The sequence below is a fragment of the Salvelinus sp. IW2-2015 genome, unplaced genomic scaffold (assembly GCF_002910315.2).
Source record: "Salvelinus sp. IW2-2015 unplaced genomic scaffold, ASM291031v2 Un_scaffold6484, whole genome shotgun sequence".
NCBI classification, from domain to species: Eukaryota; Metazoa; Chordata; class Actinopteri; order Salmoniformes; family Salmonidae; genus Salvelinus; species Salvelinus sp. IW2-2015.
In genome coordinates this window covers 6317-26314 of record NW_019947746.1, presented here as the reverse complement: position 1 = coordinate 26314, position 19998 = coordinate 6317, and the positions used below count along the sequence as shown (strand labels likewise).

Genomic DNA, 19998 nt, shown 5'->3' with positions numbered 1-19998 from the left:
ACCACACACACCACCCCACACACAGAGAGGAGATCAAAATAATCTAAAAACCTGTTTCTGCTTTGTGTCGATTGAATGAGGTCGAAAACAAAACTGCCAGTAACCAGGAAGCGCCTCATTCCATCCACCACCCACAACTAAAACCTTGAACCAGCTGGCTAAAAAGGTAGCGAATCAGAAGAAAAGAATAAAATGTATTCAGACTGGAAATCGGGAGTTTCCTTTCACGTGATACAGAGAGAGAACTAATGTACAGGATTTCCATTTGCACGTAAGTTTTTGAATAGTTTAAACTGTTTGTAGCGGAATGTTGATTTTTAGCAACCCATTATTGACTGATAGGTTCAGGTTGTCCAACTCCACTGAAGAAAATATAAACGCAACATGTCAAAGTGTTGGTCCCACGATTCATGAGCTGAAATAAAACATCCCAGAAATGTTCAAATACAAAAGAGCTTATTTCTCTCAAATGTTGTGTACACAATTTGTTTCGTCCCTGTTAATGAGCGTTTCTCCTTTGCCATGATAAATCCATCCACAGGTGTGGCCATATCAAGAAGCTATTAAACAGTGATCATTACACATGTGCACCTTGTGCTTTGGACAATGAAAGGCCACTTTATTAAAATGTGCAGTTTTGTCACAATGCCACAGATGTCTCAAGGTTTGTGGTTGGCTTGTTGACTGCAAGAATGTCCACCAGAGCTATTGGCAGATAATTTATGTTAATTCTCTACCATAGCTGCCTCCAATGTAATTTTCAGAGAAATTTGGCGGTTTGTCCAACCGGCAGACCACATGTAACCATGCAACCCGACCTCCACATCAGCTTCTTCACCTGCGGGATCGTCGGGGGGCTGACGAGTATTTCTGTCTGTAATAAAGCAATTTCTATCTCCTAGAAGATGAACGTACTTTGGTGTGAAAGTGCAATCAGTCCAGAACAACAGCAAGGACCTTGTGAAGATGCTGGAGGAAACGGGTCACAAAAGTTCTCTATTTCCACAGTAAACGAGTCCTATATCGACATAACCTGAAAGGCCGCTCGCAAGGAAGAAGCCACTGCTCCAAAACCGCCATAAAAAAGCCAGACTACGGTTTGCAACTGCAAATGGGGACAAAGATGGTACTTTTTGGAGAAACATCCTCTGATCTGATGAAACAAAATAGAACTGTTTGGCCATAATGACCATCGTTATGTTTGGAGGAAAAAGGGTGAGGCTTGCAAGCCGAAGAACACCATCCAAACCATGAAGCCACGGGGTGGCAGCATCATGTTGTGGGGGTGCTTGGCGTCGGAGGGACTGGTGCACTTCACAAAATACATGGCATCATGAGGAAGTAAAATTATGTGGATATATTGAAGCGACATCTCAAGACATCAGTCAGGAAGTTAAAGCTTGGTGGCAAATGGGTGCTTCAAATGGACAATGACCCCAAGCATACTTCCAATTTGTGGCAAAAATGGGCTTAAGGACAACAAAGTGAAGGTATTGGAGTGGCCACCACAAAGCCCTGACCTCAAGCCTATAAAAATTGTTGTGCAGAACTGAAAAAGCGTATGTGAGCAAGGAGGCTACAAACCTGAACTCAGTTACAAAGCTCTGTCAGGAGGAATGGGCCACAATTCAGCCAACTTATTGTGGGAAGCTTGTGGAAGGCTACCCAAACCGTTTGACCCAAGTGAAACAATTTAAAGGCAATGCTACCAATACTAATTGGTGTGTGTAACTTCTGACCCACTGGAATGTGAAGAAAGAAATAAAATTCTTAAATAAATCATTCTCTGCTATTATTCTGACATTTTCACATCTTAAAATAAAGGTGGTGATCCTAATTGACGCTAAGACGGGAATTTTTTTACCAGGATTAATGTTCAGGAATTGAGTTCCAATATTTTTGGCTAAGTGTATGTAAATTTCCGACTTCAACTATATATATAATATATATATATATAAGTCGCAGGAAGTTCCGGGCAGGCTCCAGACACAATGAAGTCTGCGGAACTGTCCTGAAGACGATAGCGCGTGTGTCCGTTTCAAATGTATTACTAAAGGTATGTAATAGCACGTTTAAACTTTCTAATTCGAAAGAACATGTCGTAACATGTTAGGTAATAAATCCTCAAGGTATTATCACGTTTGTTAAACGTTTTATGACGTGTTATTTTGTGCTAACATAGTGAGGATAGAACGTGATTAAAAACGATTTTATCTAGCTAGTTAAGTTTAGACTTTGGGGGTTGTCAGGTGAATGAATGTACATTATTCGTCAATGTAATTTCATAAGATCAATTGATTTGAATGTATTTTATATATGTTCATGAGCTGGTAAAATGGCGGCGCCTTCGGTCTGAGTCAATAGACTTGCAGGCAGTGCGGCTGCACCGGAGGACTGTTTCAGGTTGTTTTACTGTTTAGAAGCAGAATGTCACGTTCATCTGATTTTACATGTACTGTAACAATATTCAGCTTCGTTTCTATATTTACTATAATTGTTACTATGGTGTGAATGGACATACAATCGTTGTAGTGAAAGTGGAAAATATTACATGTGCTGCCTCAAACTGCAACCTGTATTAATTGTTTATTTTGTAATTTGTGCATTACGGAATGACTGCCTATAGTTAACTGCTCGTAGAGTGAACATTTTATAGGGTTACATGGAGAAATGATATCTGAATGAAAATGGAGGCGTCCGTCAGCAAATATATTAGACATAAACCCTCGACGCGAAACAAAAAGACGCCCCCTTTATACCAAATTAAAAATTAAACAAAGGGATAGTAGAGAAATGTCTACCGTTTTACCCCACTTCTTGGACAGCCAGTACTTGAGATTGCCATGTTTAGAAACTGTGCTCATCTGTAGCGTTATGGCAACGCAGGAATGTTGATAGCGTACAGTGCTGCGGGCCGAGGTTGTGGTTGGCAGACCTCGTGAAAAGAGTGGGGTGGATTATTCTTTATGTAAAATCATTCCATGAATCTATCATCGTATTTGCAGGTCTGACGGAAAAAAAAGAGCCTTTTATAAACATTTCATGCAGGTCTACGTCATTTTACGTATTAGCCAAATATGTTTTATAACCACACAGGCTAAGAATGGACAGACAGAGAGGAGAGGCCTATGTGTTTATCTATATTCTCCAATGCCAAATCAGTGTTTCTGGTCCCTGGTTTGCAAATAACTAAAATCTAGAGACCATCTGACATGATTTGGGGTCGGGAGGTCCAGTATAAACACAAAACTCACTTCCTTGACAACGCTCTGCCCGTTTAGCGTATAAGTATAAAGCTTGGATGTCTGCGGAGAGATGCTATCTGTAGTAAATGCTGTATGTCCACTTCAGATATCGGATTGACCTCCAGTCTTTTAGCAGAGAAATGTAAATCTCTCACTGCTGGCTACTCTCATTCTGTGTCTTTAACCCAACAGTATTTCCCTAAAAGCTGTCTGGTTTAAACGTCTTCTATTGTACAGAAACTAAAATAGCTTAATCAATTGATAGTGACAGAATTCATCACTTCCAAGAAAAAGTCATATTTTTGTCTCCTGGCTATAGAGGTTATATCTCAGCCTCTAAATGTCAAAGAAACAAGGAAAGTCATTTCCTGGTAGTTGTACAGCTTGTTTGTAGCGTAAAGCAGCGTGGACCAAAACACTGTTATAGACCACTTTTATAATCAGATCAGTTTTATTTTCTTCATGTTAATCTAACAAGGGGCCTGTTGCTTTTTGACATCTTCTTCACTAAAGAGTCCTATGGCATAACCCCTCATACCCCCCTCACACCCTCCCCAAGTGGGTCTGGGTTTTAACTCAACAGCCCTTCACTGACATGGAGGTAGGCTATTTAAAGAGTGCATGGTGGGTGGAGAATAGGCTACCGCGGGCAAGATTGTGTGTATTTTTTGGGACTTGGCCCTAATCAACAAAAAAAATGTGAAGAACTTTCATCTCCTTCCTCACAGCAGTCATTGGTTAGGATGACACAGCACAGCCATTGGTTAGGATAGGCCGACACCAGCACAGGCCATTGGTTAGGAATAGGACCCTACACAGGCACAGCCATGGTTAGAGCAGCAATTTAAAAAAAAAGTATTGGATTAACACTTGCAGAGCAGGCGTTGCTCAGGGTTGGAATAACCTTTGCAGTGTGTAATAGCCTTAGCTGTATTTACCATCCCAGCAACTATTCCTAGAACCACTAACTTGCTCTGTGCTTCTCCCAGCATGACATCGTCATCCTATAGCCCAAGGCTCTCCAATCCTGTTCCTGGAGGCTACAGTCTGTAGGCTTTCCGTCAACCCTAATCTAGCACACCTGATTCTATAATTAGCTGGGTATAATTTAACCAACAGGGTTTGAGTTACCCTCAGGAGAGCTTTCAGAACAGTTTAACCTACAGGGGCAGCTCTCCAGGAACAGGTGTAGTTAAACACCTACAGGAGGGGTAGCTTCAGGAACAGTGGTTGTAGTTAAAACCTACAGGAGGGTAAGCTATCCAGGAAAGGGTTGAGTTAAAACCTACAGGAGCGGAGCTCTCCAGGAACAGGGTTGAGTTAAACCTACAGGAGGGTAGCTCTCCAGGAAACAGGTTGGAGTTAAAACCTACAGGAGGCAGCTCTCCAGGAACAGGGTTAGGAGTTAAAACCTACAGGAGGGTATCTCTCCAGGAACAGGGTTGGAGTTAAAACCTAAGAGGGTAGCTTCCAGAACATGGTTGGAGTGTGAACCTACAGGAGGGTAGCTCTCCAAACAGGGTTGGAGTTAACCACAGGAGGGCAGCTCTCCAGGAACAGGGTTGGAGTTAAAACCTACAGGAGGGTAAGCTCTCCAGGAAATGGTTGGAGTGTGAACCTAACAGGAGGGCAGCTCTCCAGAACATGGTGGACAGCCCTGCTTTAGCCTATAGGCTATGGATCATTTGATTGACACCACACTAAATAGCCTATAGGCACACTTGATATTGCAGCCCAGCAGAGAATCAGAGATGAGGGGCGGCATCGGGCACACATGATATATAGCCAATCAGCGTTCAGGGTTCGAACCACCCAGTTTATAAAGCCTAATAAGCAACTAATTGTAAAAACTGAGAAATATTGACATTTCATCATTACAAATGACATGACCCTCTTCTTGGACTAGATTATAAACATACTTAACCCTCCCCTTGACTGATATTGAAAAAGTATAACCCTATTTTCCTCCAGACATTTGACATAGATCCATCTCTTACTTTGGGGTCATTTAAAGTCTGAACTTTCTGTCTAATGTTTTGAATGAATGTTTTGTTGTCAATGTCTTAACTACCTGATCTATTGTAATGAGGAGAATTGAACAACAAAAAAGATAATACATTTTTGGAGGACAAAGAAAGCGCCAGAACTGTCAAGATTGTTTTCTGTTTGTCTTTATTACTACAGGCCGACTAGATTAGTCTGAGGCCGGTAACATCAACAGTGAGGACAAACCCACCTGCCCTCTCCTTCCACACTGAGTAGAAACCTACAGTCACTGGGTCCTGATTGTGACAGTGGAGCCCAGTTTGCACTGCAGGATCCAGAGATGGCATCAGTGAAGCTGGAGGACTGCAGTCAAACACTGGAGCTGAATGTCAACATTAAAGATGAAGAAGAGGAGGAGAAGATTGGGAAATCTGTTTCTCATGGTAACAGCAGGTTCCTCATAAATTAGACTGGGTCATAAGTAAGGGTCGACCGATTATGATTTTTCAATGCCGATACGATTATTGGAGGACAAAAAAGCGATACCGATTAATTGGCCGATTTATTAAAAAACATTTAAAAAATATATATATATGAACAATGAACACTTTTATTTTAACTTAATATAATACAAAAATACACACACGCACACAGCTCTGAAGTGACAATGATACTGAAGAGTCTGCTTAGGAGACAAATACTCTCAACTGTTTGAATAAAACTAGAGTTTAAGTTACCTGTGATGAATGTTGAAAACAAAAACTTAATTTCTATATGCAGGAAATCCTATTTTAATAATGGGCATGGTAAGAATTGACAACCAAAGTGGGAGTCATAATTCCCATGACACATTCTAGCAAAATCTGAAAAAGCGGTTTATTTTTAGATTCACTTAAAATAAGGTCTGTGTTTCGTGAGGCTTACATCACCGTGCCAGTTTATAACTGTGTAGATATCCATAGGACAAGGTAACTTGATCAATATTGGCTAATATAAGCGAAGATACATTTTTTTGTAGAGTGGATTTATGAAAATATGTTGCAAAACGTTACCTTATCCTAGTGAGATTTACACGGGTATCAAAACGTCGAGGCGGTTTAAGCCTGCACGAAACACAGACCTTATTTGAGTAGATCAAGACATTCTCTATGGAAGACATGAACGGTAAAATAACGAAGGAACCCCTTTCAAGTTCAGCGCAAGTTATTACAGGAATTATAACAGTCGACGATTTCTCTCTAAACATATACCTTTGACTAATCCGGAAACTATCCCCTCGAAAACAAAACGTTTATTCCGTTCCGTATTTTATTCTAACGGGTGGCATCCATGAGTCTAAATATTCCTGTTACATTGCACAACCTTCAATGTTGTCATAATTACGTAAATTCTGGCAAATAGTTCGCAATGAGCCAGGCGGCCCAAACTGTTGCATATACCTTGACTCTGCGTGCAATGAACGCAAGAGAAGTGACACAATTTCACCTGGTTAATATTGCCTGCTAACCTGGATTCTTTTTAGCTAAATATGCAGGTTTAAAAATAATTACTTGTGTATTGATTTAAGAAAGGCATTGATGTTTATGGTTAAGTACACATTGGAGCAATGACACTCATTGATTGATTGTTTTTTATAAGATAAGTTTAATGCTAGCTAGCAACTTACCATAGCTTACTGCATTCGCTAACAGGCAGGCTCCTCGTGGAGTGCAATGTAATCAGGTGTTAGAGCATTGGACTAGTTAACTGTAAGGTTGTAAGATTGGATCCCCCGAGCTGACAAGGTTAAAAATCTGTCGTTCTGCCTCGTTCCTAGGCCGTCATTGAAAATAAGAATGTGTTCTTAACTGACTTGCCTAGTTAAATAAAGATGAAATAAAGGTGTAAAATAAATAATCGGCAAATCGGCGCCCAAAAATACCGATTTCCAATTGTTATGAAAACTTGAAATCGCCCCCGATTTCAAAAGTACATTTCTTGTCTTTCATAATTTGGTCAGATATACTTGGATGTGTAGTGTCAGCGTTTGTTGCTGGCGTGTCATCCCTAAGTTTGCTTATCTTGCCGATGAAAAAATCATTACAGTAGTTGGGAATGTCAGTAGGTTTTGTGATAAATGAGTCATCTGATCCAATGAATGATGGAGCCGAGTTGGCTTTTTTCGCCAGAATTTCATTTAAGGTGCCCCAAACCTTTTTACTATCATTCTTTAAATAATTTATCTTTGTTTCATAGTGTAGTTTCTTCTTCTTTAGTTTAGTCACATGATTTCTTAATTTGCATTACATTTGCCAATCAGTTGGGCTGCCAGACTTATTTGCCATTCCTTTTGCCTCATCCCTCTCAACAATACAATTTTTCAATACCTCATCAATCCAAGGAGATTTAAGTCTTTACAGTCATTTCCTTAATGGGTGCGTGCTTATTAGTAACCGCAATAAGCAATTTTATAAATGTGTGAAGTGCAGCATCTGGCTGCTCCTCATTACACACCAGACCAGCAAATATTCTTTACATCACCAACATATGAATCACTACAAAACTTATTGTATGACCTCTTATACGCTATATTAGGCCCAACCTTTGGAACTTTGGTTTTCCTAGATATGTTTATTATATTGTGATCAATACATCCTGTAGATGTGGATACTGCTTTAAAGCACATTTCTGCAGCATTAGTAAAGATGTGATCAATACCTGTTTCATTCCTGTGCTGTTTGTAAACACCCTGGTAGGTTGACTGACTGGTTACATTTAGATTTTTTGTTGTTGAGTGGGCAGCTTGATGAGAGCCAGTCAATGTTTCACATGTTATCCAGGTACTGACTGTTAGCACCTGGTGGTCTATAGCAGCTTCCCACCAGAATGGGCTTTAGGTGAGGCAGATGAACCTGTAGCCATATTACTTCAACAGTATTTAACATTAGATCGTCTCTAAGCTGTCCAGGAATGTGGTTCTGAATATAGACAGCAACACCGCCTCCGTTGGCATTTCTGTATTTTCAGTAAATGTTATAACCATGTATTGCTACCACTGTATCATCAACGGTATTATCTCAGTGAGTGTCAGAATATGAATGTCATCTGTTACAAGCAAGTTATTGACTTCATGGACCTTGTTTCTCAGGCTACATATGTTAATGTGGGCTATTTTTTATCACTTTTCTGGGTTGCTTGATTGTTTTTAATGCTTTACTGAGAAGCTTATCAGGTAGACTTATATTATGTACATTGGAGCTGATAGTGCAGGGTGAGCTGCACAAAGTGGTCTTCTTACTAGGGCACACCGGTAGCCATGCTGGTTAAGTGTGGCTTTAAATTCTAAATAAATCACTGACAGTGTCACCAGCAAAGCCTCCATTGCTTCACGTTGGGAACCACACATGCGGAGAGCATCCGTTCACCCACACCACGTCTCAGAAAGACATGGCGATTGGAACCAAAAGGACAGACTTCCCCCGGTCTAATGTCCATTGCTCGTGTTTCTTGGCCCAAGTAATTCTCTTCTTCATATTGGTGTCCTTTAGTAGTGGTTTATTTGCATCAATTCGACCATGAAGGCCTGATTCACGCTGTCTCCTCTGAACAGTTGATGTTGAGATGTGTCTGTTACTTGAACTCTGTGAAGCATTTCTTTGGGCTGCAATCTGAGGTGCAGTTATTCTAATGAACTTATCCTCTGCAGCAGAGGTAACTCTGGGTCTTCCTTTCRTATGGTTGTCCTCATGAGAGACAGTTTCATCATTGCACTTGATGGATTTTGTGACTGCACTTGAAGAAACTTTAAAAGTTCTTGAAATGTTCCGTATTGAGTGACCTTCATGACTTAAAGTAATGATGGACTGTCATTTCTCTTTGCTTATTTGAGCTGTTTTTGTAATAATATGGACTTGGTATTTACCAAATAGGGCTATCTTCTGTATACCACCCCTACCTTGTCACAACACAGGTGATTAGCTCAAATGCATTAAGAAGGAAAGAAATTCCACAAATTAACTTTTAACAAGGCACACCTGTTAATTGAAATGCATTCTAGGTGACTTCCTCATGAAGCTGGTTGAGAGAATGCAAAGCTTTCATCAAGGCAAAGGGTGGCTACTTTGAAAAATTGAAAATATATTTTTGTTGTCTTCACTATTATTCTACAATGTAGAAATAGTAAAAATAAAGAAAAACACCTGAATGAGTAGGTGTTCAAACTTTTGACTGGTACTGTATATCACACCAACTGACCGGTTCTTCTGATCTTTACACAGGAGACCGTGTTGAGACATTCTCTACATCCAGAGAGACACAGCAGGAAGATCACACAGCTAAGAAGTCTCACCACTGCCCACATTGTGGGAAGAATTTTCCAATTCTATCAAAGCTAAAAGTACACTTAAAAATACACACAGGAGACAATCTGTATTCCTGTACTGACTGTGGGAAGAGATTCACAACATCAAGGGCTCTGACACTTCATCAGAGAGTGCACACAGGAGAGAAGCCTTACTCCTGCTCGTACTGTGGAAAATGCTTCACAACATCATCTGAGTTAACAGTTCATCAGAGAACACACACTGGAGAAAAGCCTTATATCTGCTCTGACTGTGGGAAGAGTTTCTCCCACCAGTGTAACTTTAAAGCACACCAAACGATATACATGCAGGAGAAAAGCCGTTCTCCTGCTCTGACTGTTGGAAGAGTTTCTCTCAACAGAACCATTAAAATCACACCAACGTACACACACAGGAGAGAAGCCTTATATCTGCTCTGACTGTAGGAAGAGTTTCTCCCACCTGTGTAACTTTAAAGCACACCAACGTATACATGCAGGAGAGAAGCTGTACTCCTGCTCTGACTGTGGGAAGAGTTTCTCTCAACAGAACCATTTAAAATCACACCAACGTATACACACAGGAGAGAAGCCTTACTACTGCTCCGACTGTGGGAAGAGTTTTTCTCGATTGGATACCTTAAAATCACATGAACGTATACATACAGGAAAGAAGCGTTACTACTGCTCTGACTGTAGGAAGAGTTTCTCCCACCAGGGTAGCTTAAAAAAACACCAACGTATACATGCAGGAGAGAAGCCTTACTCCTGCTCTGACTGTGGAAAATGCTTTACAACATCATCTGAGCTAACAGTTCATCAGAGAACACACACTGGAGAAAAGCCTTACATCTGCTCTGACTGTGGGAAGAGTTTCTCTCAACAGAACCATTTAAAAACACACCAACGTATACACACAGGAGAGAAGCCTTACTACTGCTCTGTCTGTGAGAAGAGTTTCTCTCAAGAGAGCAACTTAAAAGCACACCAACGTCAACATAAAGGAGAGATGCCTCATCAGTTCTCTCGACCGATAAAGATTAAAATCACTCCATCACTCAGTTTTCATCTCATTGCTTGACTTGGACTGAAATAGGTGCCGGTACTGTTTTATAGTTAGCTTCCACCACATACATCATTCATAAGTAAATTATCTGTTATAGAATATAAATTGGTATGTGTTATTCACTGACATGTGGACTTAAACTTCATTGTGTTCTGTGACATTTTAATCACTGCGTTTTAGAGATGATCTCTTTATCTATGTATGTTTCTGTTGTGAGTTACACACCTCTAGCAGATTGAATTAGTCTGTCATAGGTTGTTATTCTATTCGTATTATACGGTCATTCATCAGTTCTGCCCCACAAAGGAAAATGTCAAACTCACTGATGTACTTTCTGCAGATTCAGTTTGTTATATTTTCCATGTTGTTAGAGAGTCAAGGGTTGTACATTGTTATTAAAATAACAAAAATGATCAAATTGCATCAGCAATAGTTCTTTTTTTTACTACTACAGCATTTTCAGTTTCAGATAATTATTTAACTATGGAAAGTAAAATATTTGGACAAGTGGCAAAAAAAGAAATGTCACCCTGACATACTTAAGAAGGTCAAACTGCACTTTATATACTAAAGTATGTGGACACCCCTTCAAATTAGTGGATTCGGCTATTCAGCCACACCCGTTGCTGAAAGGTGTATAAAATCGAGCACACCGCCATGCAATCTCCATAGACAAACACTGGCAGTAAGAATGGCCTTACTGAAGAGCTCAGTGACTTTCAAAGTGCACCGTCATAGGATGCCACCTTCCAACAAGTCAGTTCGTAAATTTCTGCCGTGCTAGAGCTGCCCCGGTCAACTGTAAGTGCTGTTATTGTGAAGTGGAAACGTCTACGAGCAACAAGGTCTCAGCCACAAAGTGGTAGTGCATAAAAATCGTCTTGTCCTCGGTTGCAACACTCACTACCGAGTTCCAAACTGCCTCTGAAGCAACGTCAGCACAATAACTGTTTGTCTGGAGCTTCATGAAATGGGTTTCCATGGCTGAACAGCCACACACAAGCCTAAAGATTCACCAGTGGACAATGACTAACGTCGGCTGGAGTGGTGTAAAGCTCGCCGCCATTGGACTCTGGAGCAGTGGAAACGCGTTCTCTAGAATGATAAATCACGCCTTACCATCTGGCAGTCCGACGGACGAATCTGGGTTTGGCAGATGCTAGGACAACACTACCTGCCCGAATACATAGTGCCAACTGTAAAGTTTGGTGGAGGAGGAATAATGGTCTGGGGCTGTTTTTCAACACCTCTGGGATGAATTGGTACGCAGACTGCGAGCCAGGCCTAATCGCCCAACATCAGTGTCCGACCTCGCTAATGCTCTTTTGGCTGAATGGAAACAATTCCCCACAGCAATGTCCCAACATCTAGTGGAAAGCCTTCCCAGCAGAGTGGAGGCTGTTATAGCAGCAAAGGGGGGACCACCTCCATATTAATGCCCATGAGATGGAATGAGATATTCAACTTTTGGTTGTGTAGTGTATTTTATTATTGTGACACAAAAGTTACAAAACAAAAAACAACAAAACATGTTGGTTGCATAAGTATTCACCCCCAAGTCAATACATAGTAGAAGCACCTTTGGCAGTAATTACAGCAGTGAGTCTTTTTTGGTAAGTCTTTAAGAACTTTGCATATCTGAATCCTGCAATTTTTGCCAATTTTTCTCGGGAGAATTACTTAAGCGCTGTCAAGTTGGATGGGGAACATTAGTCAACAGCAATTTTAAAGTCTTGCCACAGATTCTCAATTGGATTCAGGTCTTGCCTTTTTTCAGCAATTTCTTTTTTCTCGCCAGGCTTCCATAAAGCCCAGCTTTGTGGAATGTCCGGGTGGTAGTTGTCCCATGGACGATTTCTCCCGTCTCAGCTGTGGATCTCTCCAGCTCTTTCATAGTTACCATTGGCCTCTTGGTTGCTTCTCGGTCTAATACCTTCCTTACCCGGTCACTGAGTTTTGGTGGACGACCTTCTCTAGTCAGATGTAGCGGTTGTGCCATATTCTTTCCATTTATTTATTTATTTTTAGAATGGATTTAACAGTGAGTTCTTGACCTACTGATGGTATGTCTGCTATGACAACGGGCTGTTCAGACTGTACTCAGGCCTGTACTGACATGTGTGTCTGTASCTGTAGGGTTCCCTATAAAGRGCATAYGGCCCAGGTAAAAAGTTGTGTATTGWGTTCAACACAGTGTTCATTTTCAGATACTTTCCGTCTTCCTTCTATCCAGATCCAACCTTGAAGCATAATTKATCTACCCAGTGTATGATAGCCATCTTCAATGAGCATGAATTCATGAGCTGTAATTACAGATTCCATATGGGGAGAGGCCACAGAACAGGGGATGAGGAGGAGGAGAGCTCCACAGAACAGATTCAATCAAATGTATCCTGCATTTGTCCCTCTCTCTCCATTTCCCTCTCTGTCCCTCTCTCCCTCCCCCCTCTCTCCATTCCCCCCTATCCTCTCTCTCTGTCTCTTCCTCTCTCCCTCCATCTTTCTCCCTCCCAATCTCTCCCTCTCTCGTAACAACCATGCTAATTAAAGTAGTTGAACAATCAGGTGCTCTCTCTCAGTATAAGTGGAGGAGTAATCTGCCGGAGGCTGAGCATTTCATATGATCTTAACCAGACATAAACAAATTCAATTCCTACAGCTTGATGGACAAAAAGTGGTGTGTTTAATTCAAATAATCAGCACAAGGTAAGAAGTCCATCAGACCATGGGCCCTGATCAAAACAAGTAGTGAAGTCAGAGCTTGATTACAACCAAAACGCGTTTATTTGGCTCACTCAGTTATGTCTTGACCAGTAAAAATAAGAACATGAACTCAGCAAAAAAAGAAACGTCTCTTTTTCAGMACCCTGTCTTTCAAAGATAATACCCTTATTGGCCTTCTTGCAACACATGAGTTAAGAAAATATTTACTAAATAAACTAATGCAACATATTGAATGCCAACCACCATTAAAACCCACCGAAGAAGAAGAAGTCCTGTTGCGCTTTGATAGTCGGGGAACAGGAAGTTCCGGGCAGGCTCCAGTCACAATTGTTCTCTGAAGACGATAGCGTGTGTGTCCGTTTCTAAAGTATTACTAAAGGTATGCAATAGCACGTTTAAACTTTATAATATCTTAAGAACATGTCGTAACATGTTAGGTAACAAATCCGTCAAGGTATTGTCGCGTTTGCTAAAGGTTTTATGACGTTATATTTGTGCTTAACCGAGTGAGTGAAGAACGTGATTAAATATAATTTTAGAAGTCACATTTAGTTAACGTTAGCTAGCTAAGTTTAGACTTTGGGTTTGTCAGAGTGAATGAATCTGACGAAATAATGTAATCTAATTTCATAAAGAATCAATTTATTTGAGATTTCTGAGTTCGTTTGACATGTTTATTATTATTATTATTTCCATATGTTAATGTGCTGGTAAAATGGCGGCGCCTCTCGGTCTGAGTCAATGGACTTGCAGGCAGTGCGGCTGCACCAGAGAGACTGTTTCAGGGTTGTTTTACTGTTTAGAAGCAGAATGTCATGTTCATCTGATTTCTACATGTCACTAACAACATTCAGTTGTTTCTATATTCATCTATAATTGTTACTATGGTGTGAATGGGAAATACAATCTGTTTTTTTGAGTGAAAGTGGAAAATAGTACATTGTTCTGCCTCAAACTGCAACCATGTATTAATTGTTTACTTAGTAATTTGTGAATTTAGGAAGACTACTATAGATTAACTGCACTTATGGAGTGGACATTTTTTTTAATAAGGACATCTGAAAGGAAAATGGATGGCTGTCCGGTCAGCAAAATATATTAGACATAAACCCTCCCTGAACGGCGAAAAAAAAAAATTCCCCTATAGCCAAAATAATTATTAAAACAAAGTGGATAGTAGAGAACATGTCTACCGTTTACCCTCACTTCTTGGACAGACCAGAGCCTTTAGATATGCCATTTTATAAACTGTGCTTCATCCTGTAAGCATTACATGGCAACGCAGGAATGTTGATAGCGTACAGTGCTGCGGGCCAGATGTTTGTGGGTTGGCACCAGGGACCATCGTGAACAAGAGTAGGGGTGGATATATCTCTTATGGTAAAATCATTCCATGAATCTATCATCGTATTTGCAGGTCTGAGAAAAAAAATGCCTTTTATAAACATTTCATGCAGTCTACGTCATTTTACGTTTTAGCCAATCTTTTTTAATACCACACAGGCTAAGAATGGACAGACAGAGAGAGAGAGGCCTGTGTTCATCTCATATTTCTCCGATGCCAAATCAATGTGTCTCGTTTACAACGAATTACATCTGAGACCATCTGATCATGGTACTTTAAATAGTTAGGCCTACCTTTACACTAAATAGTTAGGCATACATTTCCTCTCCAGACAGAGTAAAAACCAATTCATGTTTGATCCCAAAATGTGTCGGAACTTCTTAGGGACAGTGTGACACAATTTCTGAACCCACGGAGGCATGCAGAGGTCAAATCAATCTCCTAACACAGCCCCTCAAGTTTTGTAACAATGTGAAGGGCTCCGTATAGCTCCGCATTGACATGATTGGTGGGCGGGAGGTCCAGTATAAAACACAAACTCACTTCCTTGACAACAGCTCTGCTCCGTAAGCGCAAGAAGTATAAAAGCCCGGATGTCTGCGGAGGATGCATCTGCAGTAAATGCTGTATGGCCACTTCAGATATCGGATTGACCATCCAGTCTTTTAGCAGAGAAATGTAAATCTCTCATGCTGGCTACTCTCATTCTGTGTCTTTAACCGAACAAGTATTTCCCTAAAAGCTGTCTGGGTTTAAACGTCTTCTATTGTACAGAAAGTAAATAGCTTAATCAATTGATAGTGACAAATTAGATTAGTGAGATTAGATATTTATTTTTAGTTTGTCTCCTGGGCTATAGATGGTTGTAGCTCGCCTCTGAATGTCAAAGAAACAAAGGAAAGTATTTCCTGATAGTTGTACAGCTTGTTTGTAGCGTAAAGCAGCGTGGACCAAAACACTGTTATAGACCACTTTATATAATCAGATCAGTTTTATTTTCTTCATGTTAATCTAACAAGGGCCTGTGCTTTTTGACATCTTCTTCACTAAAAGAGTCCTATGGCATAACCCCTCATACCCCCTCACACCCCCCTCATAACCCCTCATACCCCCTCACACCCCCCCAAGTGGAGTCTGGGTTTAACTCAAGCCTACTACACTAGCACCATCGGAACCAAGTAGTATACTATCTCTAAGAGACCTCGCCATCAGGATGCCGACATCCGTGGCCAGATACAGCCTAGTTGCGCCAAAGTCACTCGATCGTACGGACAGAATTGTGTGTATTTTTCCCAACCGAGCACTGGGACTTGGTATACTAAATCAAACAAGAGAACATACTGAAACTATGGAATATGAGCTACGCTTTTCATACATCCAGCTTCTCACTAGCAACAAGGATACACACCTGCAGTTCTCCCTAGCGTAGACTCACCATGCAGACGGAGTCTCATAAGAATTAAGGTGTAAGATTCGTGAGTGCCGAACCCATAGCCGACCCCAAAATGTGATCTTTAGCACACACATAAGGCCTGAAACACGAGGCGATCAAGTCCACTTGTCAAGGATTACTTTTGGTAGGAGACCGTCACCAACCAGCCACTATGCAATTACGGCGATTGAGGCATGATGATGCGAACCGAGTGTAGGCCGAGCAGCAGTCCACATGACAAGTCATCAGGTTTTTAGTGACCATCCACATATCCGCCGTCGACCTACACGCACAGCCGATCCTATGGTTATTGAGCGAATATATGGAGCTCGTATCATTACCAGACCACGGAGTCTCAGATAAACATAGAGGCATTTTTTTTAAAGATTGGAGAATAACACTTGCAGAGCAAGGCGTTGCACCTCGAAGGAAGGGGTTGAAGGCTAAAGTCCCAAGTGTAGATGACATGGCCAAGATACGTTCCCCTCCGTGTGCTCATCTTATAATCACTTAATTTCCAAGACATAACGCATAATACTACAACCCAAAGCGAGATGACACCCCCGATTTATAACTCTTAAACACATGCACTTGGTGCTATCTAACCTCCGCGATGCACATCGTAATTGTCCTTATATTCCGAGCCCCCAGCGGCTCTCTTCACAACCCTGTTCCTGGAGAGCTACAGTCCTGTAGGCTTTCGTTCTCCAAACCACTACGGTAACACGCTTCTAGCACACCTGAGACATTCATGAGCTACGGTATAGAAAAGCTGAATCTACAGGACAATTGCATAACCACAGGGTATGGAGTTATGAGAGAGACCTATTATCTAGTGCGGAGCGGGCATCTCTCCAGGAACGACGGCGTATTGAATGCAGAAAGAAGCCTACAAGAGAGCACGCGTCTAGACTCTCCAGGGTATCTATAACAATTTGTGTACCTATGAGTATTCAAGACCACCTTATATTTCTCAAGAGTGTGGGGATATAAAACTCTCCGATGTTATATTCATGCCGCTTCCCTATGTTCAAATCAAATCCCCACTGCAACAAGACGCGAGCCGATCAGCATCGATCTCAGCAAGAGCAACAAATAGAGAGCAGTGTATCTAGTACACACTTGTGGCTGTTAGCGCAACAATATAGGCTAGTATTTAATGGAAATACAAATACATTGAGAAATTGGAATCACACACTCTAACAACAGTATAATATCTATAAGCGCCCTTCTTATATCATGCCACACTTGAAATACTTGCGTTACGCCACAAAGCAGAGACGATCTAGGCAAGCATGCATTCATCTTACGAGGCCCTATCACAGATGCATTCTAAATGAGACCATAGAGTCTATAGTCTTTGCAGGAGGCTCTCGAAACAAAACGCGCATCTTCGCAACAGCTCTGTATATATAGGTTGCGCGTAGGCACATTATTAATACGTCCACTAGTCTGTAAATTCTATCCTGACGTAGCAGATCCTCATTCAATCCATATGCTGTCACGTGGACATCAATCAAAATGCACTAACTTTAAACCTTTTCCCATTGAGGGCTGGACGACTGTCCAAGAGCGACACATCCTTAAAGCCCTTCACAGGTTCTCTCCCTCCAGGATGTATACCATTCTGGACATTGAGGAATCGCCATCTGCTTATATCTCTAATGGTCCAGGCGGTCTACTGGTTGTAAAGCGTTGTTGCAACTTTCGTGTGTCTAATGTTTTGAATGAATGTCTTCTGTGCGTTCGTTGGCAACAATGCTCTCCTCAACCAGACCACTGTAGTACGTACTTGACAAAATCGCAGAGCCATTGACGAATCACCGTTGATAGAGAGCAAAGAAAATGGATAACCACATATTTTTCCTTCAGATCGAGGTGACAACAAGGACTATGAGCGACTTCAACCAGCGCAGTAACGTTAGACACCAGGAATTGTAAGCTTTCTCTTATGCAGTTATGTCCATTTAGATAATAATCTTGTATCTATTCCCGAATTTTTCTCTCGAGAGCATCCACATTTATATTACTATGCCTTTTGGCAAACTCCCAAGCCAGCTGACATGTGCCTTTTACTAAGGAGTGGCTTCCATCTGGCCACTACCATAAAGGCCTGATTGGTGGAGTGCTGCAGAGATGGTTGTCCTTCTGGAAGGTTCTCTCATCTCCACAGGGAAACCTCTTGAGCTCTGTCAGCGTGAGAGCATCGGGAGTTTGATCATACTAAGCCCAACGCGTGCCCCTCCTCTCGGCTTCCCACACTATCGCAAGACGTACGATTACATCCCAACCTACAGTTACTGCGGTCCTGATTGTGACAGTGGAGCCCCACGTATGTCTGCATCCTAGCTGAGGATCCAGAGATGGCCATCAGTGAACTGGCGAGGAGCCAGACCCTCTGACAAGAGTTCATATAGATCAGCGTTCTGAGAAACTTCCCCCATATATGTAAACGAATATTAGAGATGAGGACACAATGGTGATCATGTGAGAGAAGATTAGGGGATCTATCTGAGAACTTCACATGACTTCAGACAGTCTGATATGAGCAGGTTCACTCATGGAGAATTAATACTCCGTCACCTAAGCAGAAGGACTCGCGCCCGGCCTCGACACAATCCTATCTCGGAGCTCTACGGACAATTCCTTCGACCTTTTGCTCTGACATGCACTGACAACTGTGGGACCTTATATAGACAGGTATGTGCCTTTCCTAATCATGTCCAATCAATTGAATTTAACACAGGTGGACTCCAATCAAGTTGTAGAACCATCTCAAGGTTGCTCAATGGAAACAGGATGCAACTGAGCTCAATTTACAGTCTCATCACAAAGGGTCTGAATACTTATGCAAATAAGTTTTAGATTTTTTWAAATAAAACCTGTTTTCGCTTTGTCATTAGGGGGTATGGTGTGTAGATTGATGAACATTTAATTTAGTCCATTTTAGAATAAGGTTGTAATGTAACAAAATGTGGAAAAAGGGAAGGGGTCTGAATACTTTCTGAATGCACTGGATGTTACGTTTGGTATGGTTACTTAAGTCAGGTGGATGGGTAGGTGTATATAACACAAACAACCCAAAGGTTGCGAGTTTGAATTTCATCATCGACAACTTTAGCATTTTAGCTACTTAGCATGTTAGCTAACCCTTCCACGAACCCCCAGCCTGGCTAAGATTACCCACCTAGCTTGAATTCATAACATAGTATACTTTTTGCAAATTCTTAAAATATAATATTAATAATAGTTCGTAAGATGTCATACAGAATGGGTGATGGACATCCCCAGATTAATATATACCATACGAAACATATACTAAGTGGAGTATCTCGGATTTACGTACAGAATAATACCAAATGCTCCATGACCAGGTTGCTTATTCGGGGAAAGGGAATACTTAGTTGTAAAACTGAATGCATTCAACCAAAATGTTTCTTCAGCATTTCACCCAACCCCTCAAACAGATTGCAGGCTTGTCATTATGTTGGCTCTTACTCATAGTTACTTGTTTTACTCCAATTTATGCATTGTTTTTAAAATGYCATGTAGACAAACAAATTGGTACATCTTGATTTTCAATGTTTTGTTTTCAATATCCACAAGTAAAACGTACACAGTTTCAAAGAAACGTTCAGAATTGTACATTTTGAAATTGTCTGATTTAAGATTAAACGTCAACACTTAAGGTCAACCCAGTTACTTCATTTGGGCACTTCAAAACAAATGTTATTTGTCACATGCGCCGAATACAACGGGTGTAGATTTAACCGCGAAATGCTTACTTCCCTTCACAACGATGCAAAGTTTTGGGATTGTAACAAGAGGAATAGAAAACACAAATATACAGGAAGTACCAGATCAATGTGCAGCTATATACAG

The 19998-nt window shown here is 41.1% G+C and overlaps 1 protein-coding gene across 1 annotated transcript in view; it reads left to right on the top strand.

Annotated features, from left to right (window-relative positions):
- Window positions 1-5569: 5569 nt before the first annotated feature.
- Window positions 5570-19998, top strand: part of LOC112078912 (zinc finger protein 658B-like) — a 15744-nt gene continuing 1315 nt past the window's right edge. The window contains 3 exon segments of the mRNA XM_070442179.1: window positions 5570-5674; window positions 9488-9847; window positions 9933-10566. Of these exon segments, the coding sequence (XP_070298280.1) occupies window positions 5572-5674; window positions 9488-9847; window positions 9933-10566 (1097 nt within the window). The 5' untranslated portion in view covers window positions 5570-5571.